The 27,147-nt window shown below is 35.1% G+C and overlaps 2 protein-coding genes across 2 annotated transcripts; one reads left to right on the plus strand and one right to left on the minus strand.

Moving 5' to 3' along the window:
• Positions 1-704: 704 nt before the first annotated feature.
• LOC142344968 (uncharacterized) lies at positions 705-10,866 on the plus strand. Its single transcript, XM_075397050.1, has 4 exons — positions 705-763; positions 1,600-1,979; positions 5,652-5,846; positions 10,412-10,866. The coding sequence occupies exons 2-4, from the start codon at positions 1,775-1,777 to the stop codon at positions 10,864-10,866; spliced, it is 855 nt and encodes a 284-aa protein (XP_075253165.1). The 5' UTR covers positions 705-763; positions 1,600-1,774.
• An 8,780-nt stretch (positions 10,867-19,646) lies between these two features.
• Positions 19,647-26,309, minus strand: LOC142343964 (uncharacterized). Its single transcript, XM_075395373.1, has 5 exons — positions 26,113-26,309; positions 25,375-25,605; positions 22,321-22,443; positions 20,806-21,114; positions 19,647-20,534 (listed from the first exon to the last, which is right to left on the minus strand). The coding sequence occupies exons 1-5, from the start codon at positions 26,171-26,173 to the stop codon at positions 20,002-20,004; spliced, it is 1,257 nt and encodes a 418-aa protein (XP_075251488.1). The 5' UTR covers positions 26,174-26,309; the 3' UTR covers positions 19,647-20,001.
• Between the last annotated feature and the right edge of the window lie 838 nt (positions 26,310-27,147).

The raw sequence follows: 27,147 nt of genomic DNA on the forward strand, positions 1-27,147 counted from the left end.
GGCTAAGATTCATGTTCTAACGTACTTATTGGCCAAAGTGTAAAACACATAAATTCTTTCTCCAATGTTTGCAAATTGGAAAAGTTTTATATCCTTTTTTCCTGGGATTTAAGGTTATTCAAGGGGTATCTATTCAAAATAACACTGCGGTCTGAATCTACTTTTTTTAATGTATTCCTAACCTATATGACAATTTCTGAGGTAATCAGTTTTTTTCAGCATTTTCTTGGGATCTTTTCAGTTTGTGCCCCCCAATACGTTATGCGCCCCCCAGTTAAAGAGCACGTGCCATTACATAGTAAATCATCATGTAAAAATATGGCACATGCGTCGGGGGGTGCAAAAAATATGCGCCCACTAAGCTGGGGGGGCACAAACGGAAAAGATCCTTTTTTTGTTTAAAAAACAGTGAAAACAAATCTGGTCAGGGCTGCTTAGTCGAGGTCGCTAAATTAGCAACTGAAAATTTGCAAAATTTATTTTGACTCGCGTGTAAGCATGAACAAAAATTTCCTAATTTTATGCCCTTTAGTTCTCTAAGTTTGTTAGAACCTAACCTGTATCCTAGTCCCGCTCGGGCTGTGTGCCCAAAAATTGGTCGCAGGCGCATCCATGTCAGGGCACTAATTCCCTCGGGTGACTAAAACGCATGCCCTGAAGTATACATAACTAGATTAATTTGCTAATATTTTTAACTTATTCACCTCAAGTGGCGAAAGGCAGTATTCTTATAAACCTAATTTCCTCACGTAAATGATTAAAAGTGTATCAATAACTTAACTACCCGGGTCACCACTTCCGAGTAGTCATACAAGGATCATATATGGTATCATACAAATCATAACGTATTTCTTAGTACGATCCTTGTATGACTAATAAGAAATCATACATGACTACTAGGAAATCATATATGAACCTTGTATGACTACAAAGAAGTCATATATGATCCTAGTATGAATACCAAGATTCATACATCAACTATTCATAAATTTTTGAACCATTTATGTCTTTTAAAAGTTTCATTCGGCAAGGACTCACTTACGTGATTCCCCTGGCATCACTTTGTGATCCGCCAAAAGACCCAAACGTACAATATCATTTGCAAAGTTGGGCACGCAATTAATGAGTAAGTCCAAATAGATAAATAAAGTTCTGATATTCTCTGAAGGCAGCTTATACCTATAAATGCTCATTTATAATAAATATTTGGAAAAATTTTTGCAGATAACCTCAAATTCGTTTTCTGAATGTATATAAGTTAGAAAGTTATTTTTTTCGCCCACACAAAGAATCAAATGTGGAATGCAAATGCGATATAATAATATATTATGTCCTCTGACTACATTATACGGGAATTTGTGAAACCAATCAATGTTTTATGTGTCATATATGACCTTGTATGATTTGCAGGAAATTTTTTCAACATCAAAAGAAAATGAAAGATATACAGTTTTTAGGCTTTGAATGTTTTTGTATGATTCCTGTATGATTTCTACGAAATCATATATGATCCTTGTATGACTACAAAGAAATCATACAAATCATATATGACCTTGTATGAATACTAGGAATCATATATGACCTAGTATGACTACTAAGAATTGTGTATGATGAGCAACCCGGGTAGTCAATAACTTAACTATAATTCAATAACTCAACTTGTCTAATAACTCAATTATCCCATAAAACTACGAATATCTAAATTAACGGGTATAAAACGGATGCACGATTTTAACCAAGACACGTAACTCCCAAGTTTTAAATTGTCTAACAAATGTGCGTAAGTGGAGTTTTGATAGGAGTCGGGTTGTTCCTGATAGACCTCGTCATTATTTTCCTTTTGTTTGGTCATTTTGATCCCATTTACTACATTGGGGGAGAGAATTCACCCGATGTGACAACTACACTCACTTTCGGAGTTTGGGAACTGTGCGTAAGCTGCAATAATTCAAAACAGGAGAAATGTTTTTCAATGAACCGTTAGTTTTACGAATTTTTTTTTTTTCATTCAATATGGACAATTGAGGAGACAAAAGTAAAATCAAATCTGGTCATATTATTAGTCTCCTCCCCGCATTATGGTATTAATGTCGTATTGTAATTTTATACTAAATGGCAAAAGTAAGATAGCACTCCCCATTTTTACGAAATTTTTGAGGCAAAATTTTTCAAACTCAAAATTACACTTTGAGAACAATGGATCCTCTATACTAGCCTTCCTATGAAATAGAGATAAAACACAACCATTTACCAGAAATTCCGATGTAAAGTTGATGAACTTCATCCAAGTTTCATCGTTACAAGAAGGTTGTCTCAAAGTGTGATATGTTTTTACGTTTGTTCAACTATTGAGTTTGCATTTGCGTTAAACATTAGAAAGAGAAAAGATGTGATTAAATGTGATATCGTGACTTTTTTCTTGTGAGATTTGGTTGGAGTTGATCAACTTTACATTGGGCTATCTGGTGAGTTACCATTACGTATTATCCGAATTTCACAGGTAGGCGGGACCACTGGCGTAGATCAATGTTTTAAAAAAATTTCAAAACCTGATAACAAGTTAGAGTAATATTGCATCAAAAATTTAACTTTTACTTCGTAAAAATATGGGATGCTAACTAACTTTTGGCGTTCATCATATATTAAATAACGCCACAAAATTAAAATATTTGCCAAAAAAATAGTCTTATCGTCTCAAGTGAACAAAAACAGCTGAATAAACAATTAACCGGCAGCCCTTCAAATTCTGTGCGGTCAATTTTTTGTATTATAGACATTTTAGTCTTGAAAAATTACTAGAACTAATCAATTTGATAACTCTTGCCAACTTATTAACATCTCTAATACGACGTCGACGGCGAGGGTAATCAATTGTTGGATAACCAACTGAAAAACACCAGCAATTAAATAGACAAAAGAAAAAATACTGATTGGGGGGTGAAAATGGAACAGAAAAGTCCAAACAAATTTACTAGTTGAATGTTCTACCTCAGAAATCCGCAGTAAAGTAAATCCAGGCTTAAGTAATTTTTATCTAAAGAAAGATACAATAATCAAATGACAAATGCCAAGTTATCATTGTTACCAAGTTGTGGGAAATGTTGATATAAATTCTCAAAATTATAACAAATTAAAATTTTTCACGAACTCCTTTCAGCAATTTCTGACATTAGAAACGGTAATGACTGCTTTTTGTTCAGTGAGCTTAATAACTTCTAAATCTCTGCAGATTGGATTTTAAAAAATCCCACTATTTGGCGCAGAAGCCAAAGGAGGCAAAACACTTTAAACTAATTTTGAAAGCAGTAAATAAAATTATTGCTCGATTCCAATCAATGTGTTATTTTGTCTCCCGCGGGATCAAGATGTTTGCTTCAGAAAAACTACACAATGAGCGTCTGAAAAAGTAATTGAAGATAGGCTTAAACAGAAGAAATTTGGATTCCAACGGAGAACCTACTCTTTTTTCAAAATCATAAAACTGAACCATCCCCGCCTCAAATGCTACCAAAATCTAGAGGTAAAGCTGAAAAACCGTTAAAACCCGCATACAAACAAAAACGGAAAATAGAAACTTAAAAAAACACCTGAATCAAAAAATGGTTGAATAACCACCTCTTTTTACTTGGCTTCATTTTTGGCGTTAGCAAAAAACTTTGCAAAAGAAAAAATCCGACATTGGTAAAAAATTGTTTAGAAAATGGAGCAATTTTTTGCTTTGCACAAAAAAAAACGGCGAAATTACTGTTTCAGTTTATCTTTTTCCAGTAAAATCTTAACAAAAAAAATTTATTTACTAAAAAAAATAGCTTCTAAGAAAGCTCTCACGATTTTTTTCAAGCGTAGATTACCTGTCTCCGCTTAGAGTGAATGAGAACTTCTACGGTTAATGAGGAATGGCGTAGCGAGTCAGAATATTGAAGTAACTTGTACATAGTCACGTAACTTTGCCAAAATCTGTGGGAGTCAGTTCCTGTTTTTTTAATCCCTTTCTGTCATTTTAATTTCGGGCACTGCAGACATTTGGCATTTTAAAACTTGCACGTGTGTGTTTTAAAATCTGTTTCCTCAAATAACAAGTAAGGGACATCAAGAAAAGCACATTCAGACTGCGATTGGTTATTTTCATTGAAATTGTTTATGACGCTTTTAACGTTTAACGTTCGATACTTTCTGCTATTGTTGCAGAAAACCTAAAAACCAAAACCAAAATTAATATATAAGAGCAGAGCAATGCTTGGTTTCTAATTGATAATACAATCTAAGGTAGTGAAAACAGCTATAAAAAAACTTGTTAAGAGTTTGACGGTTGGTAAGTAATCAAGGACGCGTAAACCATTGTAAAAAAAACACATGAAAGCTAAAACCTTGTTTTGAGAGATCAAAATGTAATACTGTTTTCAATCACTTCTGGCTGAATTGCATTTTAACCTCTTAAAACCATTAAAAACCATTTGATGTATTTTCGACATATGCTTGTATATTTTGAAATATCTTTTTTTCCAATTTAGATAACAGAAGTTTATATATTCATCAAAAAACTACCCAAAAAGTTAAATGACGCAGAGACAATGGCGAAGAGTATAACACGCTTTTCAAACTCTTATAGGCAAGAAGTGAAGAAAAACAATAAAAAATGGTCATATTTTCAAATTGGTTAGTCAATGAAAGAGTAGATATGTAAACAAAATAAGTTTATCGGTAGAATAAATTTGTTTTGAGTTTCAAAATGTATGTTTTCCTTAATTACTTATTAACTGAACTCAAACGAAGTTTGTTGCAACTATATTAGTGTTGCCGTCTGTTAACGACTGAAGAGTATTATTGATGTTCTACATGTATTTCAGGTATTTACAGTGTTCTAAATGTTTTCTACGATTCTAAAAATTGGATAATTGGATTGTATTGGTGCGCTGAATTTTTATGGGATAGTTTTACGCAATTTTCTATCACTTGGAGCTTTGAAAACGGGATAAACAGCTAACGCCCGGTGGGTAATAAGTTTTATTAGAGGCGCTAAAATAATCTTGCAAGTTCTTAGAGCTCAATGGTTCAATTTTTTACAGTTTTTGTCATTTTTTGAATATTTTCATTTTGCTCGTATTAAATTGACATTGGCGATAATTCCTGAAACTTTCGTGAGCCATCAATTCGTATTTTTACTTTTTGTCTGAATTTTGAGCTTCGATCTTTTTTGATCTTCAGCGGCAAAAAAATAAATAAAGGGGTTGACACTGAGTAACTGGAGTGTTTTTTAATTGGTTTTGAAGATGTTTTTGTTACGAAATTTGCCAATTTTTCAATAAATATGCATTAATTTTTATTAATTTTTTTTGCAAATTTTTGTCATTTTTGAGTTTTCGATCCTCAGGAGCCGACTCAACTCATTATAGTTGAGAGATGGGTTAATGGATGGTTTCTTCTAAAAAGTCTTTTAATCATTTTTGGGGGTTTTTTGATTCCAATCGAACACTTTTAGGGCTTGAAATTGGGTTTCGCAAGAACCAGTTGTTCATTTTTTTATTTTGGGTCTGCCCCTCCCATTGGGTCCTTAAAGCCCCTCCCCTAAAATAGGGGTACAAGAAACAGCGGAAAAGTCAACAGATATAACAATGAAAATAACTGATTTCGAAAGGCTGTGCTGTCTTTAGATAGTATGATACCGAATGCGAAAGCTGCCCTGAATGAGCCGGTGACTGTGGCTTTCGGCGTGAAGGTGTTTCTTATAGTGGGTTCAATGCTTGCTGCCTGTATGGTGGTCATGGGATGTCTAGCTTGTTGCAGCGTCATCAATCTTGAGAGAGGTCTTCCTTACATACTTCTGGTTGTCGGATCTGTCATAACATGTAATTAATGATAAATAACCCTCATTACGCCGCAAAAGATACATTTCGCGCAAAATGTACATTTTCTGTGGTGTTTGCGGACAACAGTGACCAAAGCATCAAATAGCCTAACTCGAATTTCGTTAATAAAATTATTACTTCAGAAACTATTTGACAAAATCCTTTTTATGGACAAAAGCTTGTTTGCAATTTGTCTTCTATTTATCCATAATTAGTTATTTGGTGGCCTTTAATGAAACTGTTTTGCACTGTTGTGCAAATTAGGCTTTCTTTGATTTATGAGTTGCGTTTTTTTTGCGTTTTGCGGGATCTAAAGTTCTCTCATTCACAATTTCAAGCAACTGCACTCCATTGGTGGCAATTTAATGAGTCATGATAAGTGCGCCGAAATGGGTGCCTTTTCCTCTTCAAATCTTAATAGTGGTATATATTAACCTCTACCCCCCCCCCCCGGCTGAACAGGCTGCAATTGATTAGAGCTCCCAGTAGTTGTTCGAGAGCCATTCTTCCGACGTTTAGTCGGTTATGTTTTTTAATATACAACATGCGAATTGCGAGAAACTTTGAATGATTGAGACAAAAGGAACCCCAAGAAAGCACCCAAGAAGACGAATATGCGTTTGTGGGATCCATGGTCACTATTTTGAGCACTGCAGTAATCAAGGCAGCCAATTCCAGAGAGATCTAGAGGCAGAAAGGAACAAAATTGAGTCAATGGCGACGGGTTCAAAGTTCACTAGTAAAAAAAACGGGTACTTGATCACATTCACCAGTGAAAGACAGAAGAAACACTTGTTGGACAGAGTGTGTATTCAATTTGCAATGAGAAACATAAAACCATATATTTCTTACAAATCTAGACAGAGACAGAGGCTCTGTGAGGGCCAGGATACTATGAAACAAGTTCAGATGGATACAAATGCCAACCTAGAAAATATTTCTCCGCGCATACTCATTTTGAAAACTTTGTATCAGTCTCAAAAGAGACGGAGTGGAAAAACAGTTTTCTATGAAAAAAGCAAAACTCATCAAAAAGTGAGATAACTGTAAGAAGTGAAAAAAAACAGCAATGTAAAATTCAAAGAATTCCTAATAAGCGTCGTCCTAGACTGTACAAAGAAAGACCAAAGTTCAGTTGGCCTTTTGAACAAAGTTGACGCGCTGAGAATGTCTGTAAACGCTGAACAGGAAGACGGCTCCACGTGAGAACGATTAAATAACTAAGAGTGACGTAGTTGTCACAGGGATAGCAATTGTCAGCGTTCATAGATATCAATTTTCTAGAGCACAATTGAAATCAATTTCTGTTGTTTTTGTCTAGGTGCAAAAAGTGTGTTTTTGAAGTAAATGAAGCACTGGCCAGCATAAAAATTGGTTCTGACATGGGATAACATCAATATGTTGATACGCAACAAGAGGCCAAAATTTGTTTCACAACAAGAATCATTTGCTTTTACAAGAATCAGTGCATTTTACAAAAATAATTTAGAAGCCACCGCAGAACCGTTAATCATCTGATAGTAAGCAGTATAGCATGTGAAATGTCCACGTGTTTGGTTGTCAACTCGTGACTTGCAGAGGTGATTTTAGTTAGCAGCGATCATCAATTTGGCCAAACAGAAAAATGTTTGTAAAAAAGACATGAACAGTGTTAGCGACGCAACCTCAAGATACTCGCATTGAAGGATTTGACTTTATGTCTCCGAATGGCAACGTAAAATTACCTAAAATATGGAAATTTATGTTGTGAAAGGCTTACGTTTATGGCTGGAAAAATATTTTTTAAAATATGAAATGTGTGTTGGAAGCGATAAATTCAGAGCGTCAAGGGGACACTCTTGATCACTCTAGGGTTAAAAAGACTCAGCTTTGGCGTGTTCTATACAATCATGGTCGAAACAGAAGCTATAATGAACTCCAAAGCACTTGCAAAAATGTCAGACGCCCTAGAAAACGAAAATCTGCTGACGCCGATCCAATTTCTGCACCAGTGTCCTTACAGCTCCCTATCATCCGTTGTCTTTCTTTCAACCAAGCCAGCCAACATGTTGTCGTCAACAATTCTACAACCACGTTTAGAGGAGACTTGTCCAAAAATATCTAGCGACCTTGAAATAAGACCAAAAGGTGCAAATTAACGGGAGATAACTCAAAGTCAAGGAACTGATGAGCATTTTGAAAGACTTCACTCCGCGTGGTATTTGGTCTCCGGGAAGAACGAAAGAAGTGTTCCCTGGAAGAGACGAAAACAACGGAGCACTTAAATTGAACAAGGCTGACTCGATAACTACTTATCGTTTTTAAACAGGAGCAGCAATGACGGTTTATTGTTCAGAGCAGCTGACAAAGAGTCAATTTCGACAAAGTTAGGGTAGTATTCGTGCCATATAAGATCAATAATTCTCAAAAATTATGTCAATTAAAGTCTACTTCGGCATATTTTTCTGCTTATGATTACAAGGTGATAGAGATTGCATTGATCTTTATTACAACTTGTCAATATTTCTTCTAAAAAGGACAACTTCTCTCAAAAAAGAGAAGATATGTTGTCCACAGAGGTTTTTGTTAACTAGTTGTCGTGTTACGAAATTTATGTAAATCAGAGTTCGAGTGCAATGTGCCTTGGTAAAATGTTTGACGCTGGTGGGTAAAAAGCTTGACGCTGATTTGACGCTCACTAAAAATTCTCAGTGAAATAAAAAATCTCACCATTATTTAGAAACCTAAGCAAGATATATTTAAATTAAATGACCCACAAAAAGTTTTTGACCCAAGATTTTTCGAGTTCACCGTCCTCTTTTATCGGAAAAAAAGAAATACAGAAAATGTGTTAGGAGAACTTTACTTGTTTCAGCAAACTGGTAATTTAATGCTACCATCAGGTCACTACTATAACGACCACAAAATGGTTCCATCGTTGTCATAACATGAACATAATATGGTGCCATCGTTTATATAAAATTTAAGAGTAGCATCAATGCGATAGCATGACCATAAAATGGTACCATCTTTATCCTGGAATAAAGTTTTTATGGCTTTAATGGCTAGCAGAATTATTTCCGGTGACGACATAAAACAGGTCGTTATTTTTCAGTTGTATTGTTGAAGCGTAACCATAAGATGGCATCTTATGGAAACATCGTTACCATAATAAAGTCATGACATGAAATTTTTTCTGGGTGTTATTGGCCAAAATAAAGTCATGTCATGGTAACGTTTGAAGGTCAACCGCGAGTGGACAATTATCTGGATCACTAGCAAGTAGTGAATTTTGATGACCTCTAATCATAGGAGACGGTTGAATTTGTCAGTGATGATACAGTGCCAATGCTGAACCGATGTCATTATTAAGGGCAGTCTTATCAAACCAGTAGACAGATAAAAAACATCGTACCTTATCTAATCAAATGCTTCCGTCTAATAAAAAGACTATTTTAATTATGGTTTCAATATACATATGCAGAAAATTGTTTTTTTTTGAGCTTTTAAACACCTGGATGGTCTTGCTCATTCAGCTATTGACAAGGAAGCTCAACTGAGTTTGAGAACCGATAAAAATTAATGACAAAAATCAATTTATGGTTTTTGAGAAAAACCGAACAAATGCTACATGCAATATACTGCTGAAGGTGTTGTTAAAACTAGGAAAAAGCCGATGTGAAATGAAGCGTTTTAAACATCATTCTGTTGCTTAAACAAAACCAAAAAAGATCTCTGGTGCATATACGGAAAAAATGTAAAAAGGTACATATAACTTTTGACTTTTGTTTTTGAATAATGAATTCTGCTTTAGAACGTTGATTTTTGTTTTCGAACATTGAACTTTAACACAAGCATAGGTACTATTACATAGAATTTGGGAACTGCTGGTACTGCAACTCACGGTGAAAAGCTCGTTTTAAGAAGTATTCCTCAAATAGCAGTCTATTCCCTTATTCAAACTACAGACACCCCCCACTTAACCCCCTGCACCTGCCTACCCCCTCCACCTACCTCCCTGCACCTACCCCTCCCCCTCCACCTACCCCCTCCACCTACCTCCATCACATCTACCCCACCTACCAACCCCACCTACACTCACCTCATTTTTAAAAGCATTGTCTGTAGTTTCATAAGGCTATTAATTTCTTTTTTTTAATTGGTACTTCTATTTTAGGTAAAATTAGGTTATTTGCCTTCTTCGAGTCGTTTCCGGTATTCTACCGGCTATGTTTTTAATGCAAAATTTCAATTTGATCGATTTGATTTTTCGAGAGACTTGCGCCCTGGTCTTCTTCGTTTTTCGTGATTCAAATTTCTCTCTCGTTCGCAATTTTAAGCAGCTGAACTCAAGTGGCGACCGTTCATCACTAAAATTTAGTTGAGAAATACACCAAAATTGGTGCAATTTTTTACTTTAATTTTATTATTAGTTATAGTGGTATATAATAACCTCTAAAGACGTCATTTTAACTCCCAATAGGGATTTTAGGTACAGCCCCCCCCCCCCTCCGAGTGAAGCAGGCTGCAATAGGCTAGAGCTCCCACAAGTCCGAGAGCAATTCTTCCAACGTCATATGTTTCAGTGTTGGTTTCTCTAATATGCTGCGCCCTTCTCACAAGCGACTATCGAAAGCAAGCTCCAGCTTTCAACGACATGAAGCGAAGACCAAAGTCCTTCTTCAAACTACTTTTGGACCAAGTTGTCTCAAACTGGGCACTTTTTGACCCGGAACAGAACCAATTAATTTCAGAAGACCTTAAGAATAAACAATTCCAGTTGCAGTTTGGTTGGATTTTGGGCGTTCTGTGGGTGGCGCCCTTTTTAGCGTTCGTGGGCACATTTCTCTTTGGTATTTCTCGATGCTTACCTACAGTAAGAGAAAAAGCGATGCGAGATTCTGAACTGGCCAAGAAATCAAATAGTAACTCAAGTAGTGGAAACAAGAAAGACACAAGTACCAAAGGCAGTAAAAAGAGCATCTACGGTAGCTCCACTACAATTGCACCGTCGCCAAAACCAAGTAACACAGAATCCTAAGTTAAAGTTTTCTTAGAAATGCTAACCATCTTGTTCAACGGTGACGTCTTAACAAATAGACGTACCAAAATGTAGAAATTTCAACGAATGTGATTGGTCGAGAAATTCAAAACACTGCACCTCTATGCGTTCAATTAGCCTAAATTGGACATAGCCGAATGCTAGATTATATTGTTTACCGCATATGGCCATGCCTCGCGGGCCATGGCCATGCCTCAGCGGCCCGTGGGACTTGATATGAATCTATCACAACAAACGTGAGACCAGTTTCCCCAAAAAAGTATAATTATTCAATTTCGGCTTATAGCGATTTCTGAGAAATTTTTCGTTAACACGCATATCCTATTTTAAAACATGGAGAATTTGTTGAGCAATCAGCCAATTGGAAAACAATATTCCTATTTTCTCAATTGTGATTGGCCAGCAGTAAAATTTCTATATTTTGGTACGTCTGCCATTTTCACTAGCGCCTTGTTCAACAACAAGAAGCGAGCTTAACTGATTATCCAGTGGAACAAATCACGCGAGACCCGCCACAATTTTGTTACCCGCCAAAATTCGCTATGAAATGTAAGATTTGCGGTGAATGCAGTAATTAAATCTAAGATTCGCCATTGTAAGCGGTCAATGTGGTGACAAAAAATTCACCAAAACCCACTACAAAAATTTTAATACTGAAAATGGCGAAGCTTGCGAAAATTGTTATTTCTAAAGCATTGTTACTTCTGAGATTCTTCTTAGGAAAACGTTAAGACGTGTACAAACATGCGAGGTTTTTACACGTTTGGGCAAACATAGGGCATTTTTGATTTCTCATTTTTTTAAGGATCTTCCGCAGCCCAAAATTGGCTTGTGATCGAATAATACTTTTAAATCAATAAAAATTTAATTGACAATTAACTTGGTTAACATAAGGGTGGTTATCAATACAACAGATCAACAGTTTATGAATCTCATTTCATCAGCATTTTTTATTTTTCCACATGTACAATATTTGTTTTTATTCTCCCCACTTTGGTCAGGTAAGAATAAAAATAGTAGAATTGCACATTAATAAGGCTTCCGTTTGCTGAAATCGTTTAAATACCTCTAAATGACTGATCACCCGCAGTGCACAATTTTTGACCAACAATTTTGCCGAAACGCGTTTTAAAATGCTTTCTCTCGTGTAAATAATTGCTCACAAACAAAGATTTTTGCATTTTTACATTTGATCGATTTTCGATCTGACGCTTTTGAATTTCGCCCTCAAAAACAAAATATAGGTTAAGTAGGAAAAGCAATAGCTAGCTGAGCAGTTCTCTTTGGGCTCTACTTGTAAGTCTCTAAATAAAAAATTAACGAAGTGGCCGAAAAGATATAAAATCACCCCCCCCCCCCCCCCCCCAAACCGTCTAACTCACCCATTTCACCTCCCCGTCATTCCATCACACGCTCAATCCCAAAAGCCCAAAGACGACGAGTTAAGTTTAGGAATCAGCTAGTTTATTAGTAAGTTTTATCCCTAAGCGTTTCATAATCCGAAAATATCTCCTTCAGAGTATAGAAGAAATGTTTAAGGGAGGCATTGTGTGCACTAAAACCTCAGACAGTTAAAAATGTGTTTTTGAAGAGTTTACACAAAATTTTACGACAATCTTGAGGTTTCCTATTGGATGCAGAGATGGGTCAAACAGGTGATTCTGTAATAAATATTGTGAGCAAATAGATGACAGTTTCAAGGGACAAAACTCAATAAGCGCACATTTCACGTGCCTTTGGGTGGTTCATACTTCGTCCGACAACTGTTTTCTCTGAAGCACTCCTCTTCAATTCAAGGAACTTTACAAAATTCCAAGAAGAGTGAAGTTGAGCAAACAGACAGTGGAGCTGTTCATTCAAAAAAAAATGAGTGACCTGCAAAAGACTTGATGTTTAATGCAACCAGTTTTGGCTATTAATTGCTCTTAAATTAAATTTGAGGCCATCATTGCAGTGGTGCGTGTTTTATACGCAGACATTTGGCCTGATATGCTTGACTTCTTGCTCAAATTCTGTAACAATTGGTTGAGGTTTCCACTTCATACGCGCTACCACTAATATTGAAACCAGGTCAATGAAAGTTTGATTTCTTAAAAAAAAAACAATTGAAAAGATTAAAACTAATTAATAAAAGACGTCCACAGGACGTCACGTAGATTTGAGGGGCAAGAAAAATAGAGTTAATTGTGGAAATCAGTCACAAGTGAGACACTTTGAGCCAAATATGGTTTAATATATTGGTCCTCAGAGACAATAGTACTTCTCAATTGAAAGGAATTTTGTGACGACAAGACCACAAAACTTCTGATCAAAACATGTAGCCGATTTTCAACGTCAATATACCTTTTTTAACGCTTCAATACCCGTCAGAACACGTGTTTTCAAAGGTATCACACATAAAAGCCTTCTGATATCCTTTAAAGTGTGTATGAAAATTAGTTTTATCAACTAATTGTTTAAAAAACCTACTTGAGAACAGTTTAAGATTATTTCTTTCTCAAAGGCCTTTGTGAACAAATTTTTGTTCAATAATACTTTGATAATGTTTTTCATAGACCCACAAAAAGTAAAAATAGACATGGCGTTTTGACTAATTTCAACAAATAAAACTAATGAAAGCAGTTAGGAGCAGCAAAAACAAGCTGCAATTAATTCGTTTCTTCGATGTTTGTCAAAATAGCCGATATTCAGTTACCACTGATTAGTTTTCTATTTAAAGAATTTGGTTGATAATGATGTTTACAACTTTAAGGTATTAAATTACTCTCAGAACTTGAAACGTTAATTTTTTCCATCCGGTAAATGATAATCACATTAAACTAGCTTATGTTGCAGCATCGCTTTTTTCCAGAAGTGATCCTTCATTTCTGTTCAAATTTTAAAAAATTTTGTCTGAAGTACAGATTCGGAAATCCGATTTACCTGAATAAAAATTGCTAATATTGTTAATGATTTCAATAATCGTTAAATGCAATTTTGACCAAAAAGTGGAATTCAGTTATTTTGTTTGTACCATCTGCAGTGGAAGTGGATACTCTGGTCAGCTAACGCATATTTAAAAACTACAGAAGAAAATACTTTCTCTCTGAAGAAAAATGGGCATAAAAAAGTCTTTATTCATAAAAAATCATTGGCATGCAAAAAAGCCTATCTGAGCTATTATCCTATGCTGCAAGATTTTGCAAGAATCTTGCAAGATCAACGTTCCTCTTTCAAGAATCGTGCATGATTAACATACAAACCTCATCCTAAAGAAGGTCCCAAGTTGTTCGGTTTATATTTGTTGTGGAAAAGAAATTCAGTACAAAATATAATTAGACTTTTCTTTGAAAAAAATTAATGTATAATTTACAGCAGAAGTTATGAAAAAAAAATCTTGCAAAATCGGTCTATATTACTCTTAAGTTTCTTGAAATACTTCAAAAAGTATCTTTAACCCAGATTGAAAATCTGATGTCAATCTTGCATGATCGTGCAAGATTAACATCCGTTCCCGGCCAGGGTCGCTGATTAATAGCTTTCAAACGAAACTTGAAATAATTTTTGTTGTGCCTGTTTTGCAATCGTACAGTGTTATGGCTTTTTCGTTTTAGGAGTGACATTTACTACAACAAGAGTTGTCTCTATGGCCTCTAATAACTTCATTTGAACCCCTTTGTTGAAGTTGTTGCCTTGTTACTACCGCTGAGCTCAACAGTAATCGGTCCTCCTCCAGTCGTACGAGAACCATTCGCCTGAGATTAATCTGTTATTAATAGCCGCACAGCGATAGCTGGGGCTATTATTGGACTTCTCTTGGTTTTTGACAATCCAAGAATTGGATTTTATTGGTGCTCTGTCTTTTTTTAAAATTCAAAGAATTTGAATTGTATTGGTGCGCTGTTTTTTTTTAAGACGTGTTCACACATTTTTCAATGAACTTGATCTTTCAAAACGGGATAAACAGGTAAAGCCCAGCGGGCATTAAGTTCCATTAGAGGCCCAAAGTGGTCGTTAGAAGTCTTTCAAGTGCTTAGAGTGGTGCAGCTGCTGTTATGGCCTTAATTTAAGGTTAAAAGGTCATTTTTTAGGAGTTTTTGGGCTCAAAATGGCGCCATTTTTCATGTTTTTTGTGATTTTTTCTGTTTTTTGAATGTTTAGTCTTAGGTTGGAGTTTTTAAAAGTTGATGAAGGCTTTTTGTGAGACAAAATTACTGGTTATGACCATTTTATGAACTAAATGTTTTGGTACTACAATCAAAAACACGCAAAATGATGTTAATTTTTGCAATTTTTTTCAGGTTTTTTGAAAATGTTTGTTAATTTTTGAGTTTTTTCAGCCCTAGGTGTCACGAAACCTCCTCTATGTTTTTATAATAGCATACTGCATAGTTTCTAGTAGTAATGGAGTGGTTTTCAACTTTTTGCCATCACGAATTTTAACATTTTTTGACAAAAATTGCATTTTTTTTTCATATTTTTCGATATTTGTTGTCATTATTCAAGTTTTTTGAGTCACAGGAGCCAGAAAACATCATTAGGGGCTGGATAATAAGTTACTGGAAAATTTTCAGTGGCCATGGAATAGGTTTCAATTTTTGAATAACACAAATTTTTGGCAATTTTTTTGACAAAACTCGCATTTTTTTCAGGTTTTTCCTGAAAATTTGTCATTTTTTGAGCTTTCCCTGCTTAAGGGACCTGGCAATCTCCTTTAAGGTTTCATAATAGGGCACTGCATAGTTTCTAGTAGCAACTAACTGGTTTTTAGCATCTTAATGTCTCGAATTTAAGCATTTTTTGATAAAATCTGTAATTTTTTTAAAAAATTTTTCCTAACTTGTTTTGTCAATTTTCGATGTTTGTGCTTTCTCAAGTTCAAAAAAACCTTTTCCAGGTTCTGTTAAAAAGTTACTGCATGGTTCTTAGTTTGAATGGGTTTGTTTTCAACAATTTAACCTTTCGACTTTTAAATGTTTTTTGATAAAGTTTGAATTTTTTTTCAATCTTTCTCAAAACATTTGTATTTTAGGTAGTTGTTCTTGCCTCAGTAGCCAGGATACGTCATCCATGGTTTGATAGTTTGTTATTTAATAGTTGCTTAGGGGCAATTGAATGGCTTTCAACAGTTTAACGGAGCGAATTTCTCTTTTTTGAAGTTGGAAATTTTTTCTAAAAACTATTGCCTATCGATCTTTGAGCTAATGAATTTTTTAAGGCTTAGAATTTGGTTACTGGATAGCTCTAGAGACACAGAAATGGTTCTGAAGACATTAATTTGATAATTTTGAGCAACGTTTCTTTATAATTTACAATTGATTTCTTTTGTCTGAAATTTTTTTTGGTCATTTTCGAGTTAATCGATCTTCAAGGGCCACTGAATTTTTTCAGGTCCTGCAGATATACTACTGGACCAATTTCAGAAACAAAAATCGGTTTTGAACGTATTTTTAGATAATTATTTTTAAAGGGAAAAATTTTGCCTTAGGTTGAAAAGCTTCAGTTTTAGCAATGAGTATATTTTTGTTTAGTTTGTTTGATTGTTTGATTCTCAATTTTTTGAGAAAATTTTGTTTGTGTTTGTTCACCGCTGGCATTGTTCAATTGATCTGCTGGTCAGGTAGAGTACTTCTGAGTTTTTCATTCAATTCTTTGAATTGTATTTCAGGACTTGTCCTGCTATGTTTTTTATTTTTATAAGATGTTTTCACATCTGTTTTCATGACTTTGAGCTTTCAAAACGGGACAAACAGGTAAAGCTCAGCGGGCATCAAGTTTTATTAGAGGCCCGCGTTTAGTAGTCCCTCAAGTACTCAGAATGGTGAAGCTACTGGGAAGGCTGTATTAAAGTTGATAAAGGTCATTTGCAAGACAAAATTGCTTTTTACGGTCAATTTAAGCGCTATATCTATTGCTACTCCAAACATAAACACGGTAATTTATACTAATTTTTTCAAATTAATTGACAATTTTTGTCATTTTTTGAGTTGTTTCAGATTTTGATGTCAAAAAAACTCCTCTGGGGTTTAATAATAGGTTATTTCATAGGTTCTTGTGGTAATGAAGTGGTTTTAAAAATTTTAACTTCAAGAATTTTAATAATCTTTTTTAATCAAACTTGTTTGTTTTCAAATTTTCTGACATTTATTGTCATTTTTCAAGTTTTCCAGACCCAGGGGGTAAGAAGCGTTATCTAGGGTTTGCTAACAGTTTAATGAAAATATTTTCTAGCCATGGAATGGTATTCAAGATTTTAATATCTTTTAACCAATTTTTTGATAAAATTGGAATTTTTTTTTCAAATTTTTGAACTTTTTTTCAGTGGTCAGGGAACCTCCTATAGGGTTTGCTAGGATGTTAATACATAGTTTTTAGGGGCAAAATAGTAGTTTCCAATTTCTTAATTTTGCAATTGTTGGGATTTTTTTAAATAAAGCTTGCCATTAAAAATTTTTGATTGTTTTCAAATTTTTCCACTTTTTTGTCATTCTCTGAGTTTAACTATCTTTACTGGTCAACGAAACTTTTTAAATGTTGTAGACGGTTTACAAAACAGAGTAAAATAAATAATTTGACCTTTTTATAGCCCTAATTTTGGAATTTTTTTTTTTTAATTTTCTCTTCTCAGTTCCTTGATGCATTTGTCACATTTGTCCAGCTTATCTACTTTTAGTGACAGATTCATCTTTCTCACTGTTTTTGCGTGAGTTAATGATTATTTTGAAATGTGTCATATATCGCCTTCAAGTTAAAAGCTTCAAGGGTTTTAGCCATGATCGTTTGTTTTTTTTTGATTAGTTTGTTTGATTCTTTTAGTTTCTCATTTTTTGAGATTTTGTCTTGTTGGCTGGGATTGTTCAATTGATCTGCAGGTCAGGTTCATTAGGTCTGTCTTTCATTCAATTGCTTGGATTGTATTTCAGGACTTGTCCTGCTATGTTTTTTTATTTCGTCGTCACGATTTTTGTTACGACCATATGACGTCACAGCCACTTTTTGTTCATTCGTTCATGCAATTTCAACTGAATCGCATGTGTAACGTCATTTTTCGCCCTTAGTGGAGCGAGTTTTTTTGTTCATTTGCTTGATTAAATTTTTGGTCACACTTGGCTTACCTCACTCTCAAAAATGACTTCCTCACTTTGAAATTGACTTTTATTTACTTTAATTCAAAGAGATAAGGTCAAATGGGTGTGTGTCACTCTAAATGAAGGTTATTTGAGATCAGCTAATAGAGGCAGCAATAACTTATAGAGATTTTTAATCAAAATATAACAGATCAGCCTTCAATGAAAAGACGAATTTTTTTGGTCTGTCTTTTTTACTGTTTTTTGTTTGGACTGCCGATCTACGAATCTATTGCGGCTATTTTCTGGCAATCTGCCAGCTATGTTTTTTCTTGTTTACACTATGAAACACTTTCTCTAACCGACTTAGTTGCAATTGATTTTGTTAGTCCTCCAAAAACAAATTGCGTCTGAAATGAAGCTAGTTCAAAAAACGTTGATAACTGTGTCTAAGTTAGGGGGTATCTCTGAAACTTTAATTTGTCCAACCGGACGTGTAACTGAAAGTTGGTATCAGTTTCTTTGAGATTGAGATTTGAGATGAAGAAATTAGCCACCAAACATCAGAATGGAGCCGAATTTTAGCAAGCGAAAGCAAAACAAAATCTAAATTTACCTTGAAACGGTAGTGCTGTTTTTTGTGCAATTCCAAGGTACCGCATTAAAGCCGTATCAAAATGATTACTGTGCTGCACCTAAACTGTACCAAGGTTATTAAGTTACCATTCATAATTAAATAGACAGGCTTCTCGGAAAAAGTTCAATTCATTTCATGAACTCAATACATCTCTATGCCTATCAAAACATTTTCCAATCTGTGAGGGTATTTTCAATTAACATCCTTTTGTGACATTTTGTTATCATTACTTCCTGACTTTTGATTCCGGGCCGAAAATTGACAAGGGTGGGGGTGGGGGTGCTGATCAAAGGGAGCAGAGAACAATGAAAAACTAGGATTGCGGTATTTCAAGGAAAATTTAAATTGGAAAGATTTACTGTACCACACATCGCAAAAGTTTCACGGGTCAAAAGAGAGATCTAAGTTCTTTGGTCTTCCCTTATAATTTTTTCCAACAAAAACACCGTAGATTTGTTGTCAAGTAATGAACTACCGCAGCAGATTGACCATAAATTTCTCTTGTATGCACAAGAAAACCTTTGGTCATCGACCCAAGAATTTGTTTGTATCCTTTTAGAGAAAAGATTGAGTCATTCCAATTATAACCCCCACGAAGACATAGCGCCCCCTATAGCATGATTACCGTTATTGGTGGTGAAGGCGGGCTCTACGATTAATGAACCATAAGCTGGAGGGGCTGTTATAGTGGAGAAGCCTAAAAAATAGTTTGTGGTTTGTGTTTCATAAAGTCGCCATTTTAACGTTAAACAATTCAAGATCATCTGATACTAAAAACAACAATTGGTTATATGAAACTTTACTGCAAATTATACTTCAAATTATGAATTTATGAAGTGTATACATACATGACACATGCATATATACACCGCCAATAATATGGCCTAAATAGACAGTAATAGTATATATAATCCATCAAATTTGCTTTAATTTGAGTTTCCCCATTGTTTTTTTACCTCATTATGGTCAATTTTTTAGTTAGATTAAGCGAGGTAGAGGACATAAAGGGAGAACATTCGCTCGCAATTTCAGTACCTATGTATTTTAACGCTTATTTGTATTTTAATTTGCTAGTAATAGTAATCTATATATCGTACGTTGATTAACAAAAAATTTATTTTGATATCAAACTATCTACAAAATTTGAGATACGAAAGAGAGGGGCTCCAAAGGTAACAAATTGATAAGTGCTCAGATCTTTTAGAAGATGGTCTTTCAGGGAGTCTTTTTTTTAGTTTTACGGTTTGTCAACTTCAAGATCGAAGTGGAGTCAGAAAAGTCTTTTCCGAAGTTTTTTTCCTTCAATCCGGTTTTTCAAACATTCCAGTGCCAGTTAATTTTGCAATGCAAAACGTATGCAGCTCCAGACGCGTTCTATCGAGCATATTGATAAAGAAAAAACGTAAGAAATAGTTGAAACGAGATGAGAAATCACTCGAATTTAAGATAGGCATTAACAACTATAGTAATAGCGAGAATCGTCATCAATAAAACAGATATAAAACCGAAAGCCAAACAAAATTTTTCCTTGAGTGGGAAATTTTTGAAATTGCTTCTGATAAAATCTTGGACAAGTTCAATGAAAGAGGACATCAAAGTGGGATTTTCGTTCACGGTTGCTTCATCAATTTCCTCAGTGCATTCTAAACACAGTGGGGTGGTATGGAACGAATTGCAGGAAGCAAGTCGGTCTTCTTGGAAGTGAGGCGATTTTTCAACCATGCTCTCGATATCGGAACTCATGGCAATGGCAGATGAATTTGCGCAATCATATTCGTCGGAGTTTGATTCGCTTTTATCTTCACTATCGCAGAAATCGGATTCTTGTGGATATTTTTGCTCGGAATAGTCATTGCTCTCAGGATATATTGTGGAAACCGAAGGAAGTTCAGATGTGCTGCCCCCCTTTTCCTCCTCTCTTAGGGATATATCACCCAATGGGCTCCCTTCCGGCTCTGTCGGGGCTGAAATAAAATAACGAATCGTCTATAGGTCTGAATTGACTTTTATAATAAAGGGCTTTTTAATTACCTTTTAAATACCTTAATGGCATATCGCTGATTTCCCTAAGTACGCAAAGCCTATTTTTCTTATATGACAAAAATTTACGAAAGAGTTACGTAAGGGAATTTTACGTTGAGAAACTATCTCTACCTATATTAAGAATGAAGTCTGTTTAATTTTGCTCAGCTTTGTTTATGAATTTACTCAGATGTTATAAACAACAATTCACACCTGGAGACGATATGTATTGGGCTGATGTCTCCGCTGTCTCATCTGTTGAATCGGTTAATGTTACAGTTCGGCTGTTTGATACCAAGATCTCTGCATCTCGAAATTGAGACTGAGGGCTTCCTGTTTGAGGGGTCCCTGAATTTGGTATCTGTATTACATTTGCATCAGCAGTTGAGGATACCAAATGTTGTATCGTGAGCTCTCTATTAGGCAGTTGTGTTGTTGGGGTTGCACGAAGAGTTGAACTCTCGCTGTCAGTAAGAGAAGATTGAGAAATTTCGTTTTGTTGAGAAGTTCCAATGATAGAATCTCAAGAAGCGAAACTTGATAAGCAAGTTAAAAGACGTGAAACTTGATTCTTGATAGGAAAATGTCAAGATGTGCACAAAATTGAGGGATTTGAATGTGTTTTTAAAAACTAATTGTTTTATCTACACATGCCGAATTTTACCATAGGCGGTGAAATACACTTTTGAATCTTTGAGGCTTTTGGTGGGCTTAGTGGTTTGTAAACAACATCGACAATAACTCGTCGCCACATTTTTCTCAAGTTACGTCAGTATTTCTCACCCCGGAAAAATTGTACGTTCGCCGTGGTGAACAACAGTCGCGAAGAGTTACTCATTTTTACGGATATTTCCCTATCCAATTTCCACAATTCTTCAATTATATTAAGACTTTCTTGGTCGAGATATTGAGGTATCACTAAAGACCCAATTTAAAGGTTTACTTTTCCTTGAGAGACCTGATCTCGGTAGGTAAGAATCAGTATTTTTATTCTTTAATTAGTGTTGTGAGGGAATTTTTCCAGAAATTAATCACCAATTAGGCTTTCATTAATTTCATTCTAGATGAGAAGTTGCTAACAATTGTGCAAATTAGATAAATTAGATGGAAATTAGATGTAAAAATCTGTGGATGAAAATGATGCTGTGAAGATCAGTCACGTTGAGCCTTGCACGACAACAGCAAAGAATTAAAGTTACTATTTTTCACGTTTGCTCAAAAACAAGCGTCGTTAACAGGTGAGGGGTTCTTTTTGTTCTGAGGCAAATTTGGCTATAATCTTAAAATGTGGGCCTTGAAAACAGCTGACATTTTTGAGCAAATTCACTGCATAAAATTTTACGTTTTGTTGCGCAGTGCTGTTATAAAAACATAAATTTAAATCAAAACTGAGCATAGATTTTTCAGTTTGGGCCCATTTGTTGTCCAGAAGTTCAAGATGTTTTATGTGTCGGAAAAACACTAAAAAAGTTCAGGTAAATTTACCTGAACCGGGTTCAGGTATTCGGAAGTTCAGGTTAATTTCAGGTGTAAAAGCACCTGAAACACGCCTGAACTGTAGTTCAGGTAAATTATTACCTGAACAAGTTCAGGTGTGTTTACCTGAACTTAGTTTTTGATTGCATTCAGCAGTGAAACGATAAAAAATTTTTTTATTGAATTCATAAAATCATGAACTTTTTTTAGTGTGAATGTATCAAGTTTCGTTTCCAATTATTGCAACTGTACCATTTTCTTCTACAGTAACCATGACATCATCACGGATTTCTTCCACACTCGTAGAAATGGGAAGTGATTCCAGTGGTGTTTGTGTAGAAACTGTCCGCATCTGCCTCAAATCTCGAATAGAATCTAAATTGATTAAAGAACTATTGTTTCCGCGGTGACGTCTTAACAAATAGACGTACCAGAATGTAGAATTTTCAACGAATGTGATTGGTTGAGAAATTTAAAACACTGTACTGTTAACTGTTCAATTAGCCTATGTTGGACATAGCCTAATGCTAGATTATAATATTTACCGCATCTGGCCATGCCTCGCGGGCCATGGCCATGCCTCAGCGGCCCGTGGGACTTGATATGAATCTATCACAACCGAAAGTGAAACCAGTTTCCCCCCAGAAAAGTATAATTTTGCTTTTTCGGATTATCGCAATTTCTGGGCAATTTTACGTTAACACGCATATCCTATTTTAAAACATGGAGAATTTGTTGAGCAATCGGCCAATCAGAAAACAATATTCCCATTTTCTCGATTGTGATTGGCCAGCAATGAAAATTCTATTTTTTGGTACGTCTGCCATTTTCACTAGCGCCTGTTTCCGCATATCAAGGAAACATTGCAATAGTCAACCTGTACCGACCTGAATTTATTCACATACAGAACGCTGCGGCTTCAAATTCATTGGCGTAAAGATTGAAAAGTGGTTAACTTGAGCGTTGTAGATATATTGAAAAAAAGTCTGGTCGTTGATGAAATCATTAAGGAAAATAAGCTAGCTAACTGCAGGTAATTTTTTTTCAAAATCATCAGCATAGAAAATGTGGAAACCAGCATAATAAATTCGATGACAGTTGACTCTTGTAAAAAAAATTGTTGAACAAAGTTTGTTTATTCGTTTCTTCAAAACGAATCCCAATTTTTCCACATACCTACATATGAGCCGAATGATAAATCTCTTGAGAATTTTTTTTTTCTACGATAGTTTTCAGTTTTTTTTCCAGCAACTTGCACTTTTAAAATTTAACAAGTGAAACTCTTCTCTTGAAGAACTGAGTTTTCTGGTTGCCGAGACGGTCATTGTTCTATAGCAAAATCTGTCATTTTTTTAAAAAGCTTAAATAATTGTAAATAGTGAATTTTTTGGTGGATCATATGTCAATTAGAATGTTTGATGTTAATTTGGAAAAACAAAAACTTGTTTTCTCATTTTCTCCGAGTAGTTGAAGAATAAATTTCTGTAAAACTATCAACAAATAATTGTCAGTTGTCACAGGTACAACCAACCAAATTTATTACTCCTCCCACATTTTTGGCTCCTGGGCATCATTACTTGTAAGGCTCTTAAGAGCCTATATTGTGCCATTTTCTGTTAACATCAATTACAAAATAAATCTTATCTTACACTATCTTAACATTTCATGGTGTTATTCTCTATTTCAGAGTGCGCAAAAAAAAATGTGCATTTCACTGATTTGTTTCCCTTGATGAGATATGAATCGATTCGCGGAATTGTCATTCACGTGCTACGGTCTGGTCTAGCATTTTTTCAGACAAATCTCCAATGAAAAACAAAAAAATCTATCTTTGCTGCTCTTGGCGGTAGTCTATTTCACTGTATTCTAACAATTTTGGACACGAGCTAATACAATAATGAATCAAAGAAATAATGCATTGAAAAAAAGTGAACCACGGGGATATCATTTTTGGCAATCAAGACAAATTGTGTAGCATCTCCATTTCTTAAAAAGATAAAGGGTGAGTTTTGCTTACCATATAACAGCTATGGTTGTTTCGCTATCATTTTTGTTCTGCCTCAGAAATAGAAAACAAAACAAATATGACAAAGATTGAGGGTGTGTGTATAAACATTAGTTGCTGAGTGCTCAAAAAGTGGGATGGAACTTTTCATGAAGTAATTTGCATTTCATACCACGGTAAATAGAACGGAATAAATCAGCGTTTGAAATGGCTTGCAAGTCACGAATGAAATTTAATTGGTTTAAATGGGAACTAAAAGTGAGTTAATAAATACAAATCAGATCTGGTACTAAATTAGTGAGTGCATCATAAATTAGAGGAGACTTGCGTATCATATTCACCCTTTTGATGATTTAAATCTTTACACTTTTCAACAGATTTTTTTTGAAATTTTTTCAGAAATTTCAACAGATTGCAACAAGTTTCAATTATGAGATGTTTACAGGAATGGTAGTCGTTCCCCGTTCAATTAAGTATCAAAAAATATCCAATAGTGTAACTGTAATTTTAAGAGTGTAGCGAAGCAACAATAGCCTGTCAATATGTTTTTTAACAGAAATTTCATTGAAAATTATTTATTGAAAATCTTTCCCACCACCCCATAGACTTTGCTATTTTTATTGATATCGCAAAAAACATCAATATCAAAGAAGGTGGATCAAAAAATGTGGTGAATGTTGAAAAATTGTTCAACTGAAATAAACCGTAAAAAACGTAATCGGCGATTTTTGATCTTTGTTTGGATAGTGCTGGTCGTTTGGCAAATTTTGACCTTCGGGGGGGGGGGGGGGGGGGGGCTTGTGCAACTACACTTGCAAATCAATCATACAATCATATTGTTTTTATCAAATCAATCATATTATCAAAAGAGTGAAAATGCGAAAATTTCAATGCATTAGATTTAACAAGGGTATTTTTTTAATCCCCCCTCAGTTCCAAACTTTGCGTGACTAGAAATTTAGATATCATACAGAGCATATTTTTAAAATTGCAATCTTACACTCAACAATTCTCCAACAATTAAGAGAGGAGTAGAAGGAATATCACTGATAATTACAGTCGGATTAAAAGTGAAAGGGAACAAAAATGTCAAAAATGATCCAAAACTTTTTGACAATTTCTTTTCAAGTTATCGTTCTTTCTTGTCCTTATTTTAAGCATAAATCGCTCGCTTTTTTACCACATCTTACAACTCTGGGTACTATTTCCCTTCACTGTCCCAGATCTCAACGGGAGGAAACAAAAGATTTTGATAAAGTTTCCAGTTAATAATGCACCAGACGGGAAAAACAATGCCCCACCTGATTCAAATATTGAAGCAGAAGTGGGAGTTAATTGGAGCATAACCGGAGTAGTTATTCCCCCTATCAGAATATTTTGGTCACTACCTCCACCAATTGACTCTCGTGGTGTTTGTACCCCGCTGCGTTCTCCGTTGGACAATTCTTGTGCCGAAACGAGACTTGCTTCGCTTGAATGAATTCTGTGGTCGACTTGGTAAACTCTGTCTTGACGTTGCAACATTTCAATACCTGCGCCATTACAGAACGTCTCCAGCTGAGATCTTAGTTTACAAAAACAAGCCTCAAGTATTTTTACGTGACTAGTTGGCGGAATCCGTGTTACAATTTTAAAAATTGAAGAGCTCATTTCAAAGCAGAATTCCCTTACGGTTGACTTTTGCCACATTGGACCAATTATTAGCAAAAATGGAAACAGAATAAAAATATAAAAAATTTTTTGCAAATTACGATAAAATCGATTCAGATCTTCAATTTTTGAGACCGTTTTCTTCCAATATCTTGCAAGATTCTTGCAAGATAAACGTCCAGATCTTGGACCTTGCAAGATACAGGTTATTGGCAAGAGTACTGCAAGATCTTGCAGATTAAACGTTATTTGCCAGAATTTTGAAAGATCTTACAAGATAACCGCTGGGGGGAGTCCGTCTGGGGGGTCATTTACATGCAATTAACATAGATTTGCTGGAGAAAAGCAATTCACATCTCGAGATGTTACGTAATGGTACATTCTGGAACCTGTGAGCGACGTTTGAGAGTCGTCGGAAGTAGTAACCATGTCAACTGCATGTTCTGCCATTTCAACAAGGAGCAAAACTTTTATTTAAAAAAGAATGTAAAGTTTATTTCTGAGATAAAAGCGCCAGAAATCATTTGCGATGACGTCAGACAAGTTTCTAGAGCTCGTACGCTTGCAGAAAACAACTTTTACGGCTTTTACAAAATAACAAAGCTATATTTGAACAAAAATCTGATAGCAAAACTTGAAAATCGTCAGCTTAAGTTAAGTGATTTTGCTAAAAATAACTGATATACAGTTATATTTAGCATCACTTGACTTTAGCTGACGACTTTCAAGTTTTGCTTTCAGACGCAAAAAGGCTTCTAAAGTTTGCAAAAGTTTGTTTATTCTGACCAGACCATTGAGGCAAGACCAACAACAGAAAGTAATTGCGACTATCATTTTGGACTAGGTCAACGAAGTCTAACCTAACCGTGTTTATTTACTATTCAGAAAAACACTTTTTAAAAAGAGTTGAACATTCAAACAATGTAGCTAATGGCCGAGAGACTAAGCTAATATAGCAATCTCGCAATTGTTTCTTCCAACAATTCCCTTACACAACCAACAACACCACCCCCCGCCCGATTGAGTAAGACCATGCATCAACATGTATAATGGATAAATTCAAACATTTTATACCACACGGTATATAAAATAAAATACGACCCTGGTTTGTTGATTATCTTGCCATTTTACCAAACTCTAATGTAATCTATGTCTAACAAGGCGGCTCGGTAATGTGCGATTGCACATAAGGTTCCGACCCCACTCATCCACAATTTTGGCATAATTGTCTACCAAATGAGGAACAGATAGAAAAACACAAAAAATTCCAGTATTTTTCAAAAAAAAACTGGTGTATGAACGAAAAGATAGCCTCCAAAGCAAATAACTCAGTGGAGTAAAAAATAGTGCATTAGGTTGATGAGATATGCCGATATTAAGAACGCGAGCGAAGACGAACGGCAAAATCAAACAACAACAAGAAA

This window comes from Convolutriloba macropyga, chromosome 8 (assembly GCF_964194025.1).
Source record: "Convolutriloba macropyga chromosome 8, txConMacr16.3, whole genome shotgun sequence".
Classification (NCBI taxonomy): Eukaryota; Metazoa; Xenacoelomorpha; order Acoela; family Convolutidae; genus Convolutriloba; species Convolutriloba macropyga.

Bases quoted from the DNA above. Each gene is read 5' to 3' on its own strand.
- LOC142343964 (XM_075395373.1), bottom strand. From the start codon at position 26,173: ATGGCAGAACATGCAGTTGACATGGTTACTACTTCCGACGACTCTCAA. The intron at 25,606-26,112 runs GTTCCAGAATGT...GTAATGGCGCAG, and splicing joins CTCTCAAACGTCGCTCACAG to GTATTGAAATGTTGCAACGT. The intron at 22,444-25,374 runs GTGGGGCATTGT...TAATCAATTTAG, and splicing joins TGCTTCAATATTTGAATCAG to ATTCTATTCGAGATTTGAGG.
- LOC142344968 (XM_075397050.1), top strand. From the start codon at position 1,775: ATGTGCGTAAGTGGAGTTTTGATAGGAGTCGGGTTGTTCCTGATAGAC. The intron at 1,980-5,651 runs GTTAGTTTTACG...TGCTGTCTTTAG, and splicing joins GAAATGTTTTTCAATGAACC to ATAGTATGATACCGAATGCG. The intron at 5,847-10,411 runs GTAATTAATGAT...CATATGTTTCAG, and splicing joins TGTCGGATCTGTCATAACAT to TGTTGGTTTCTCTAATATGC.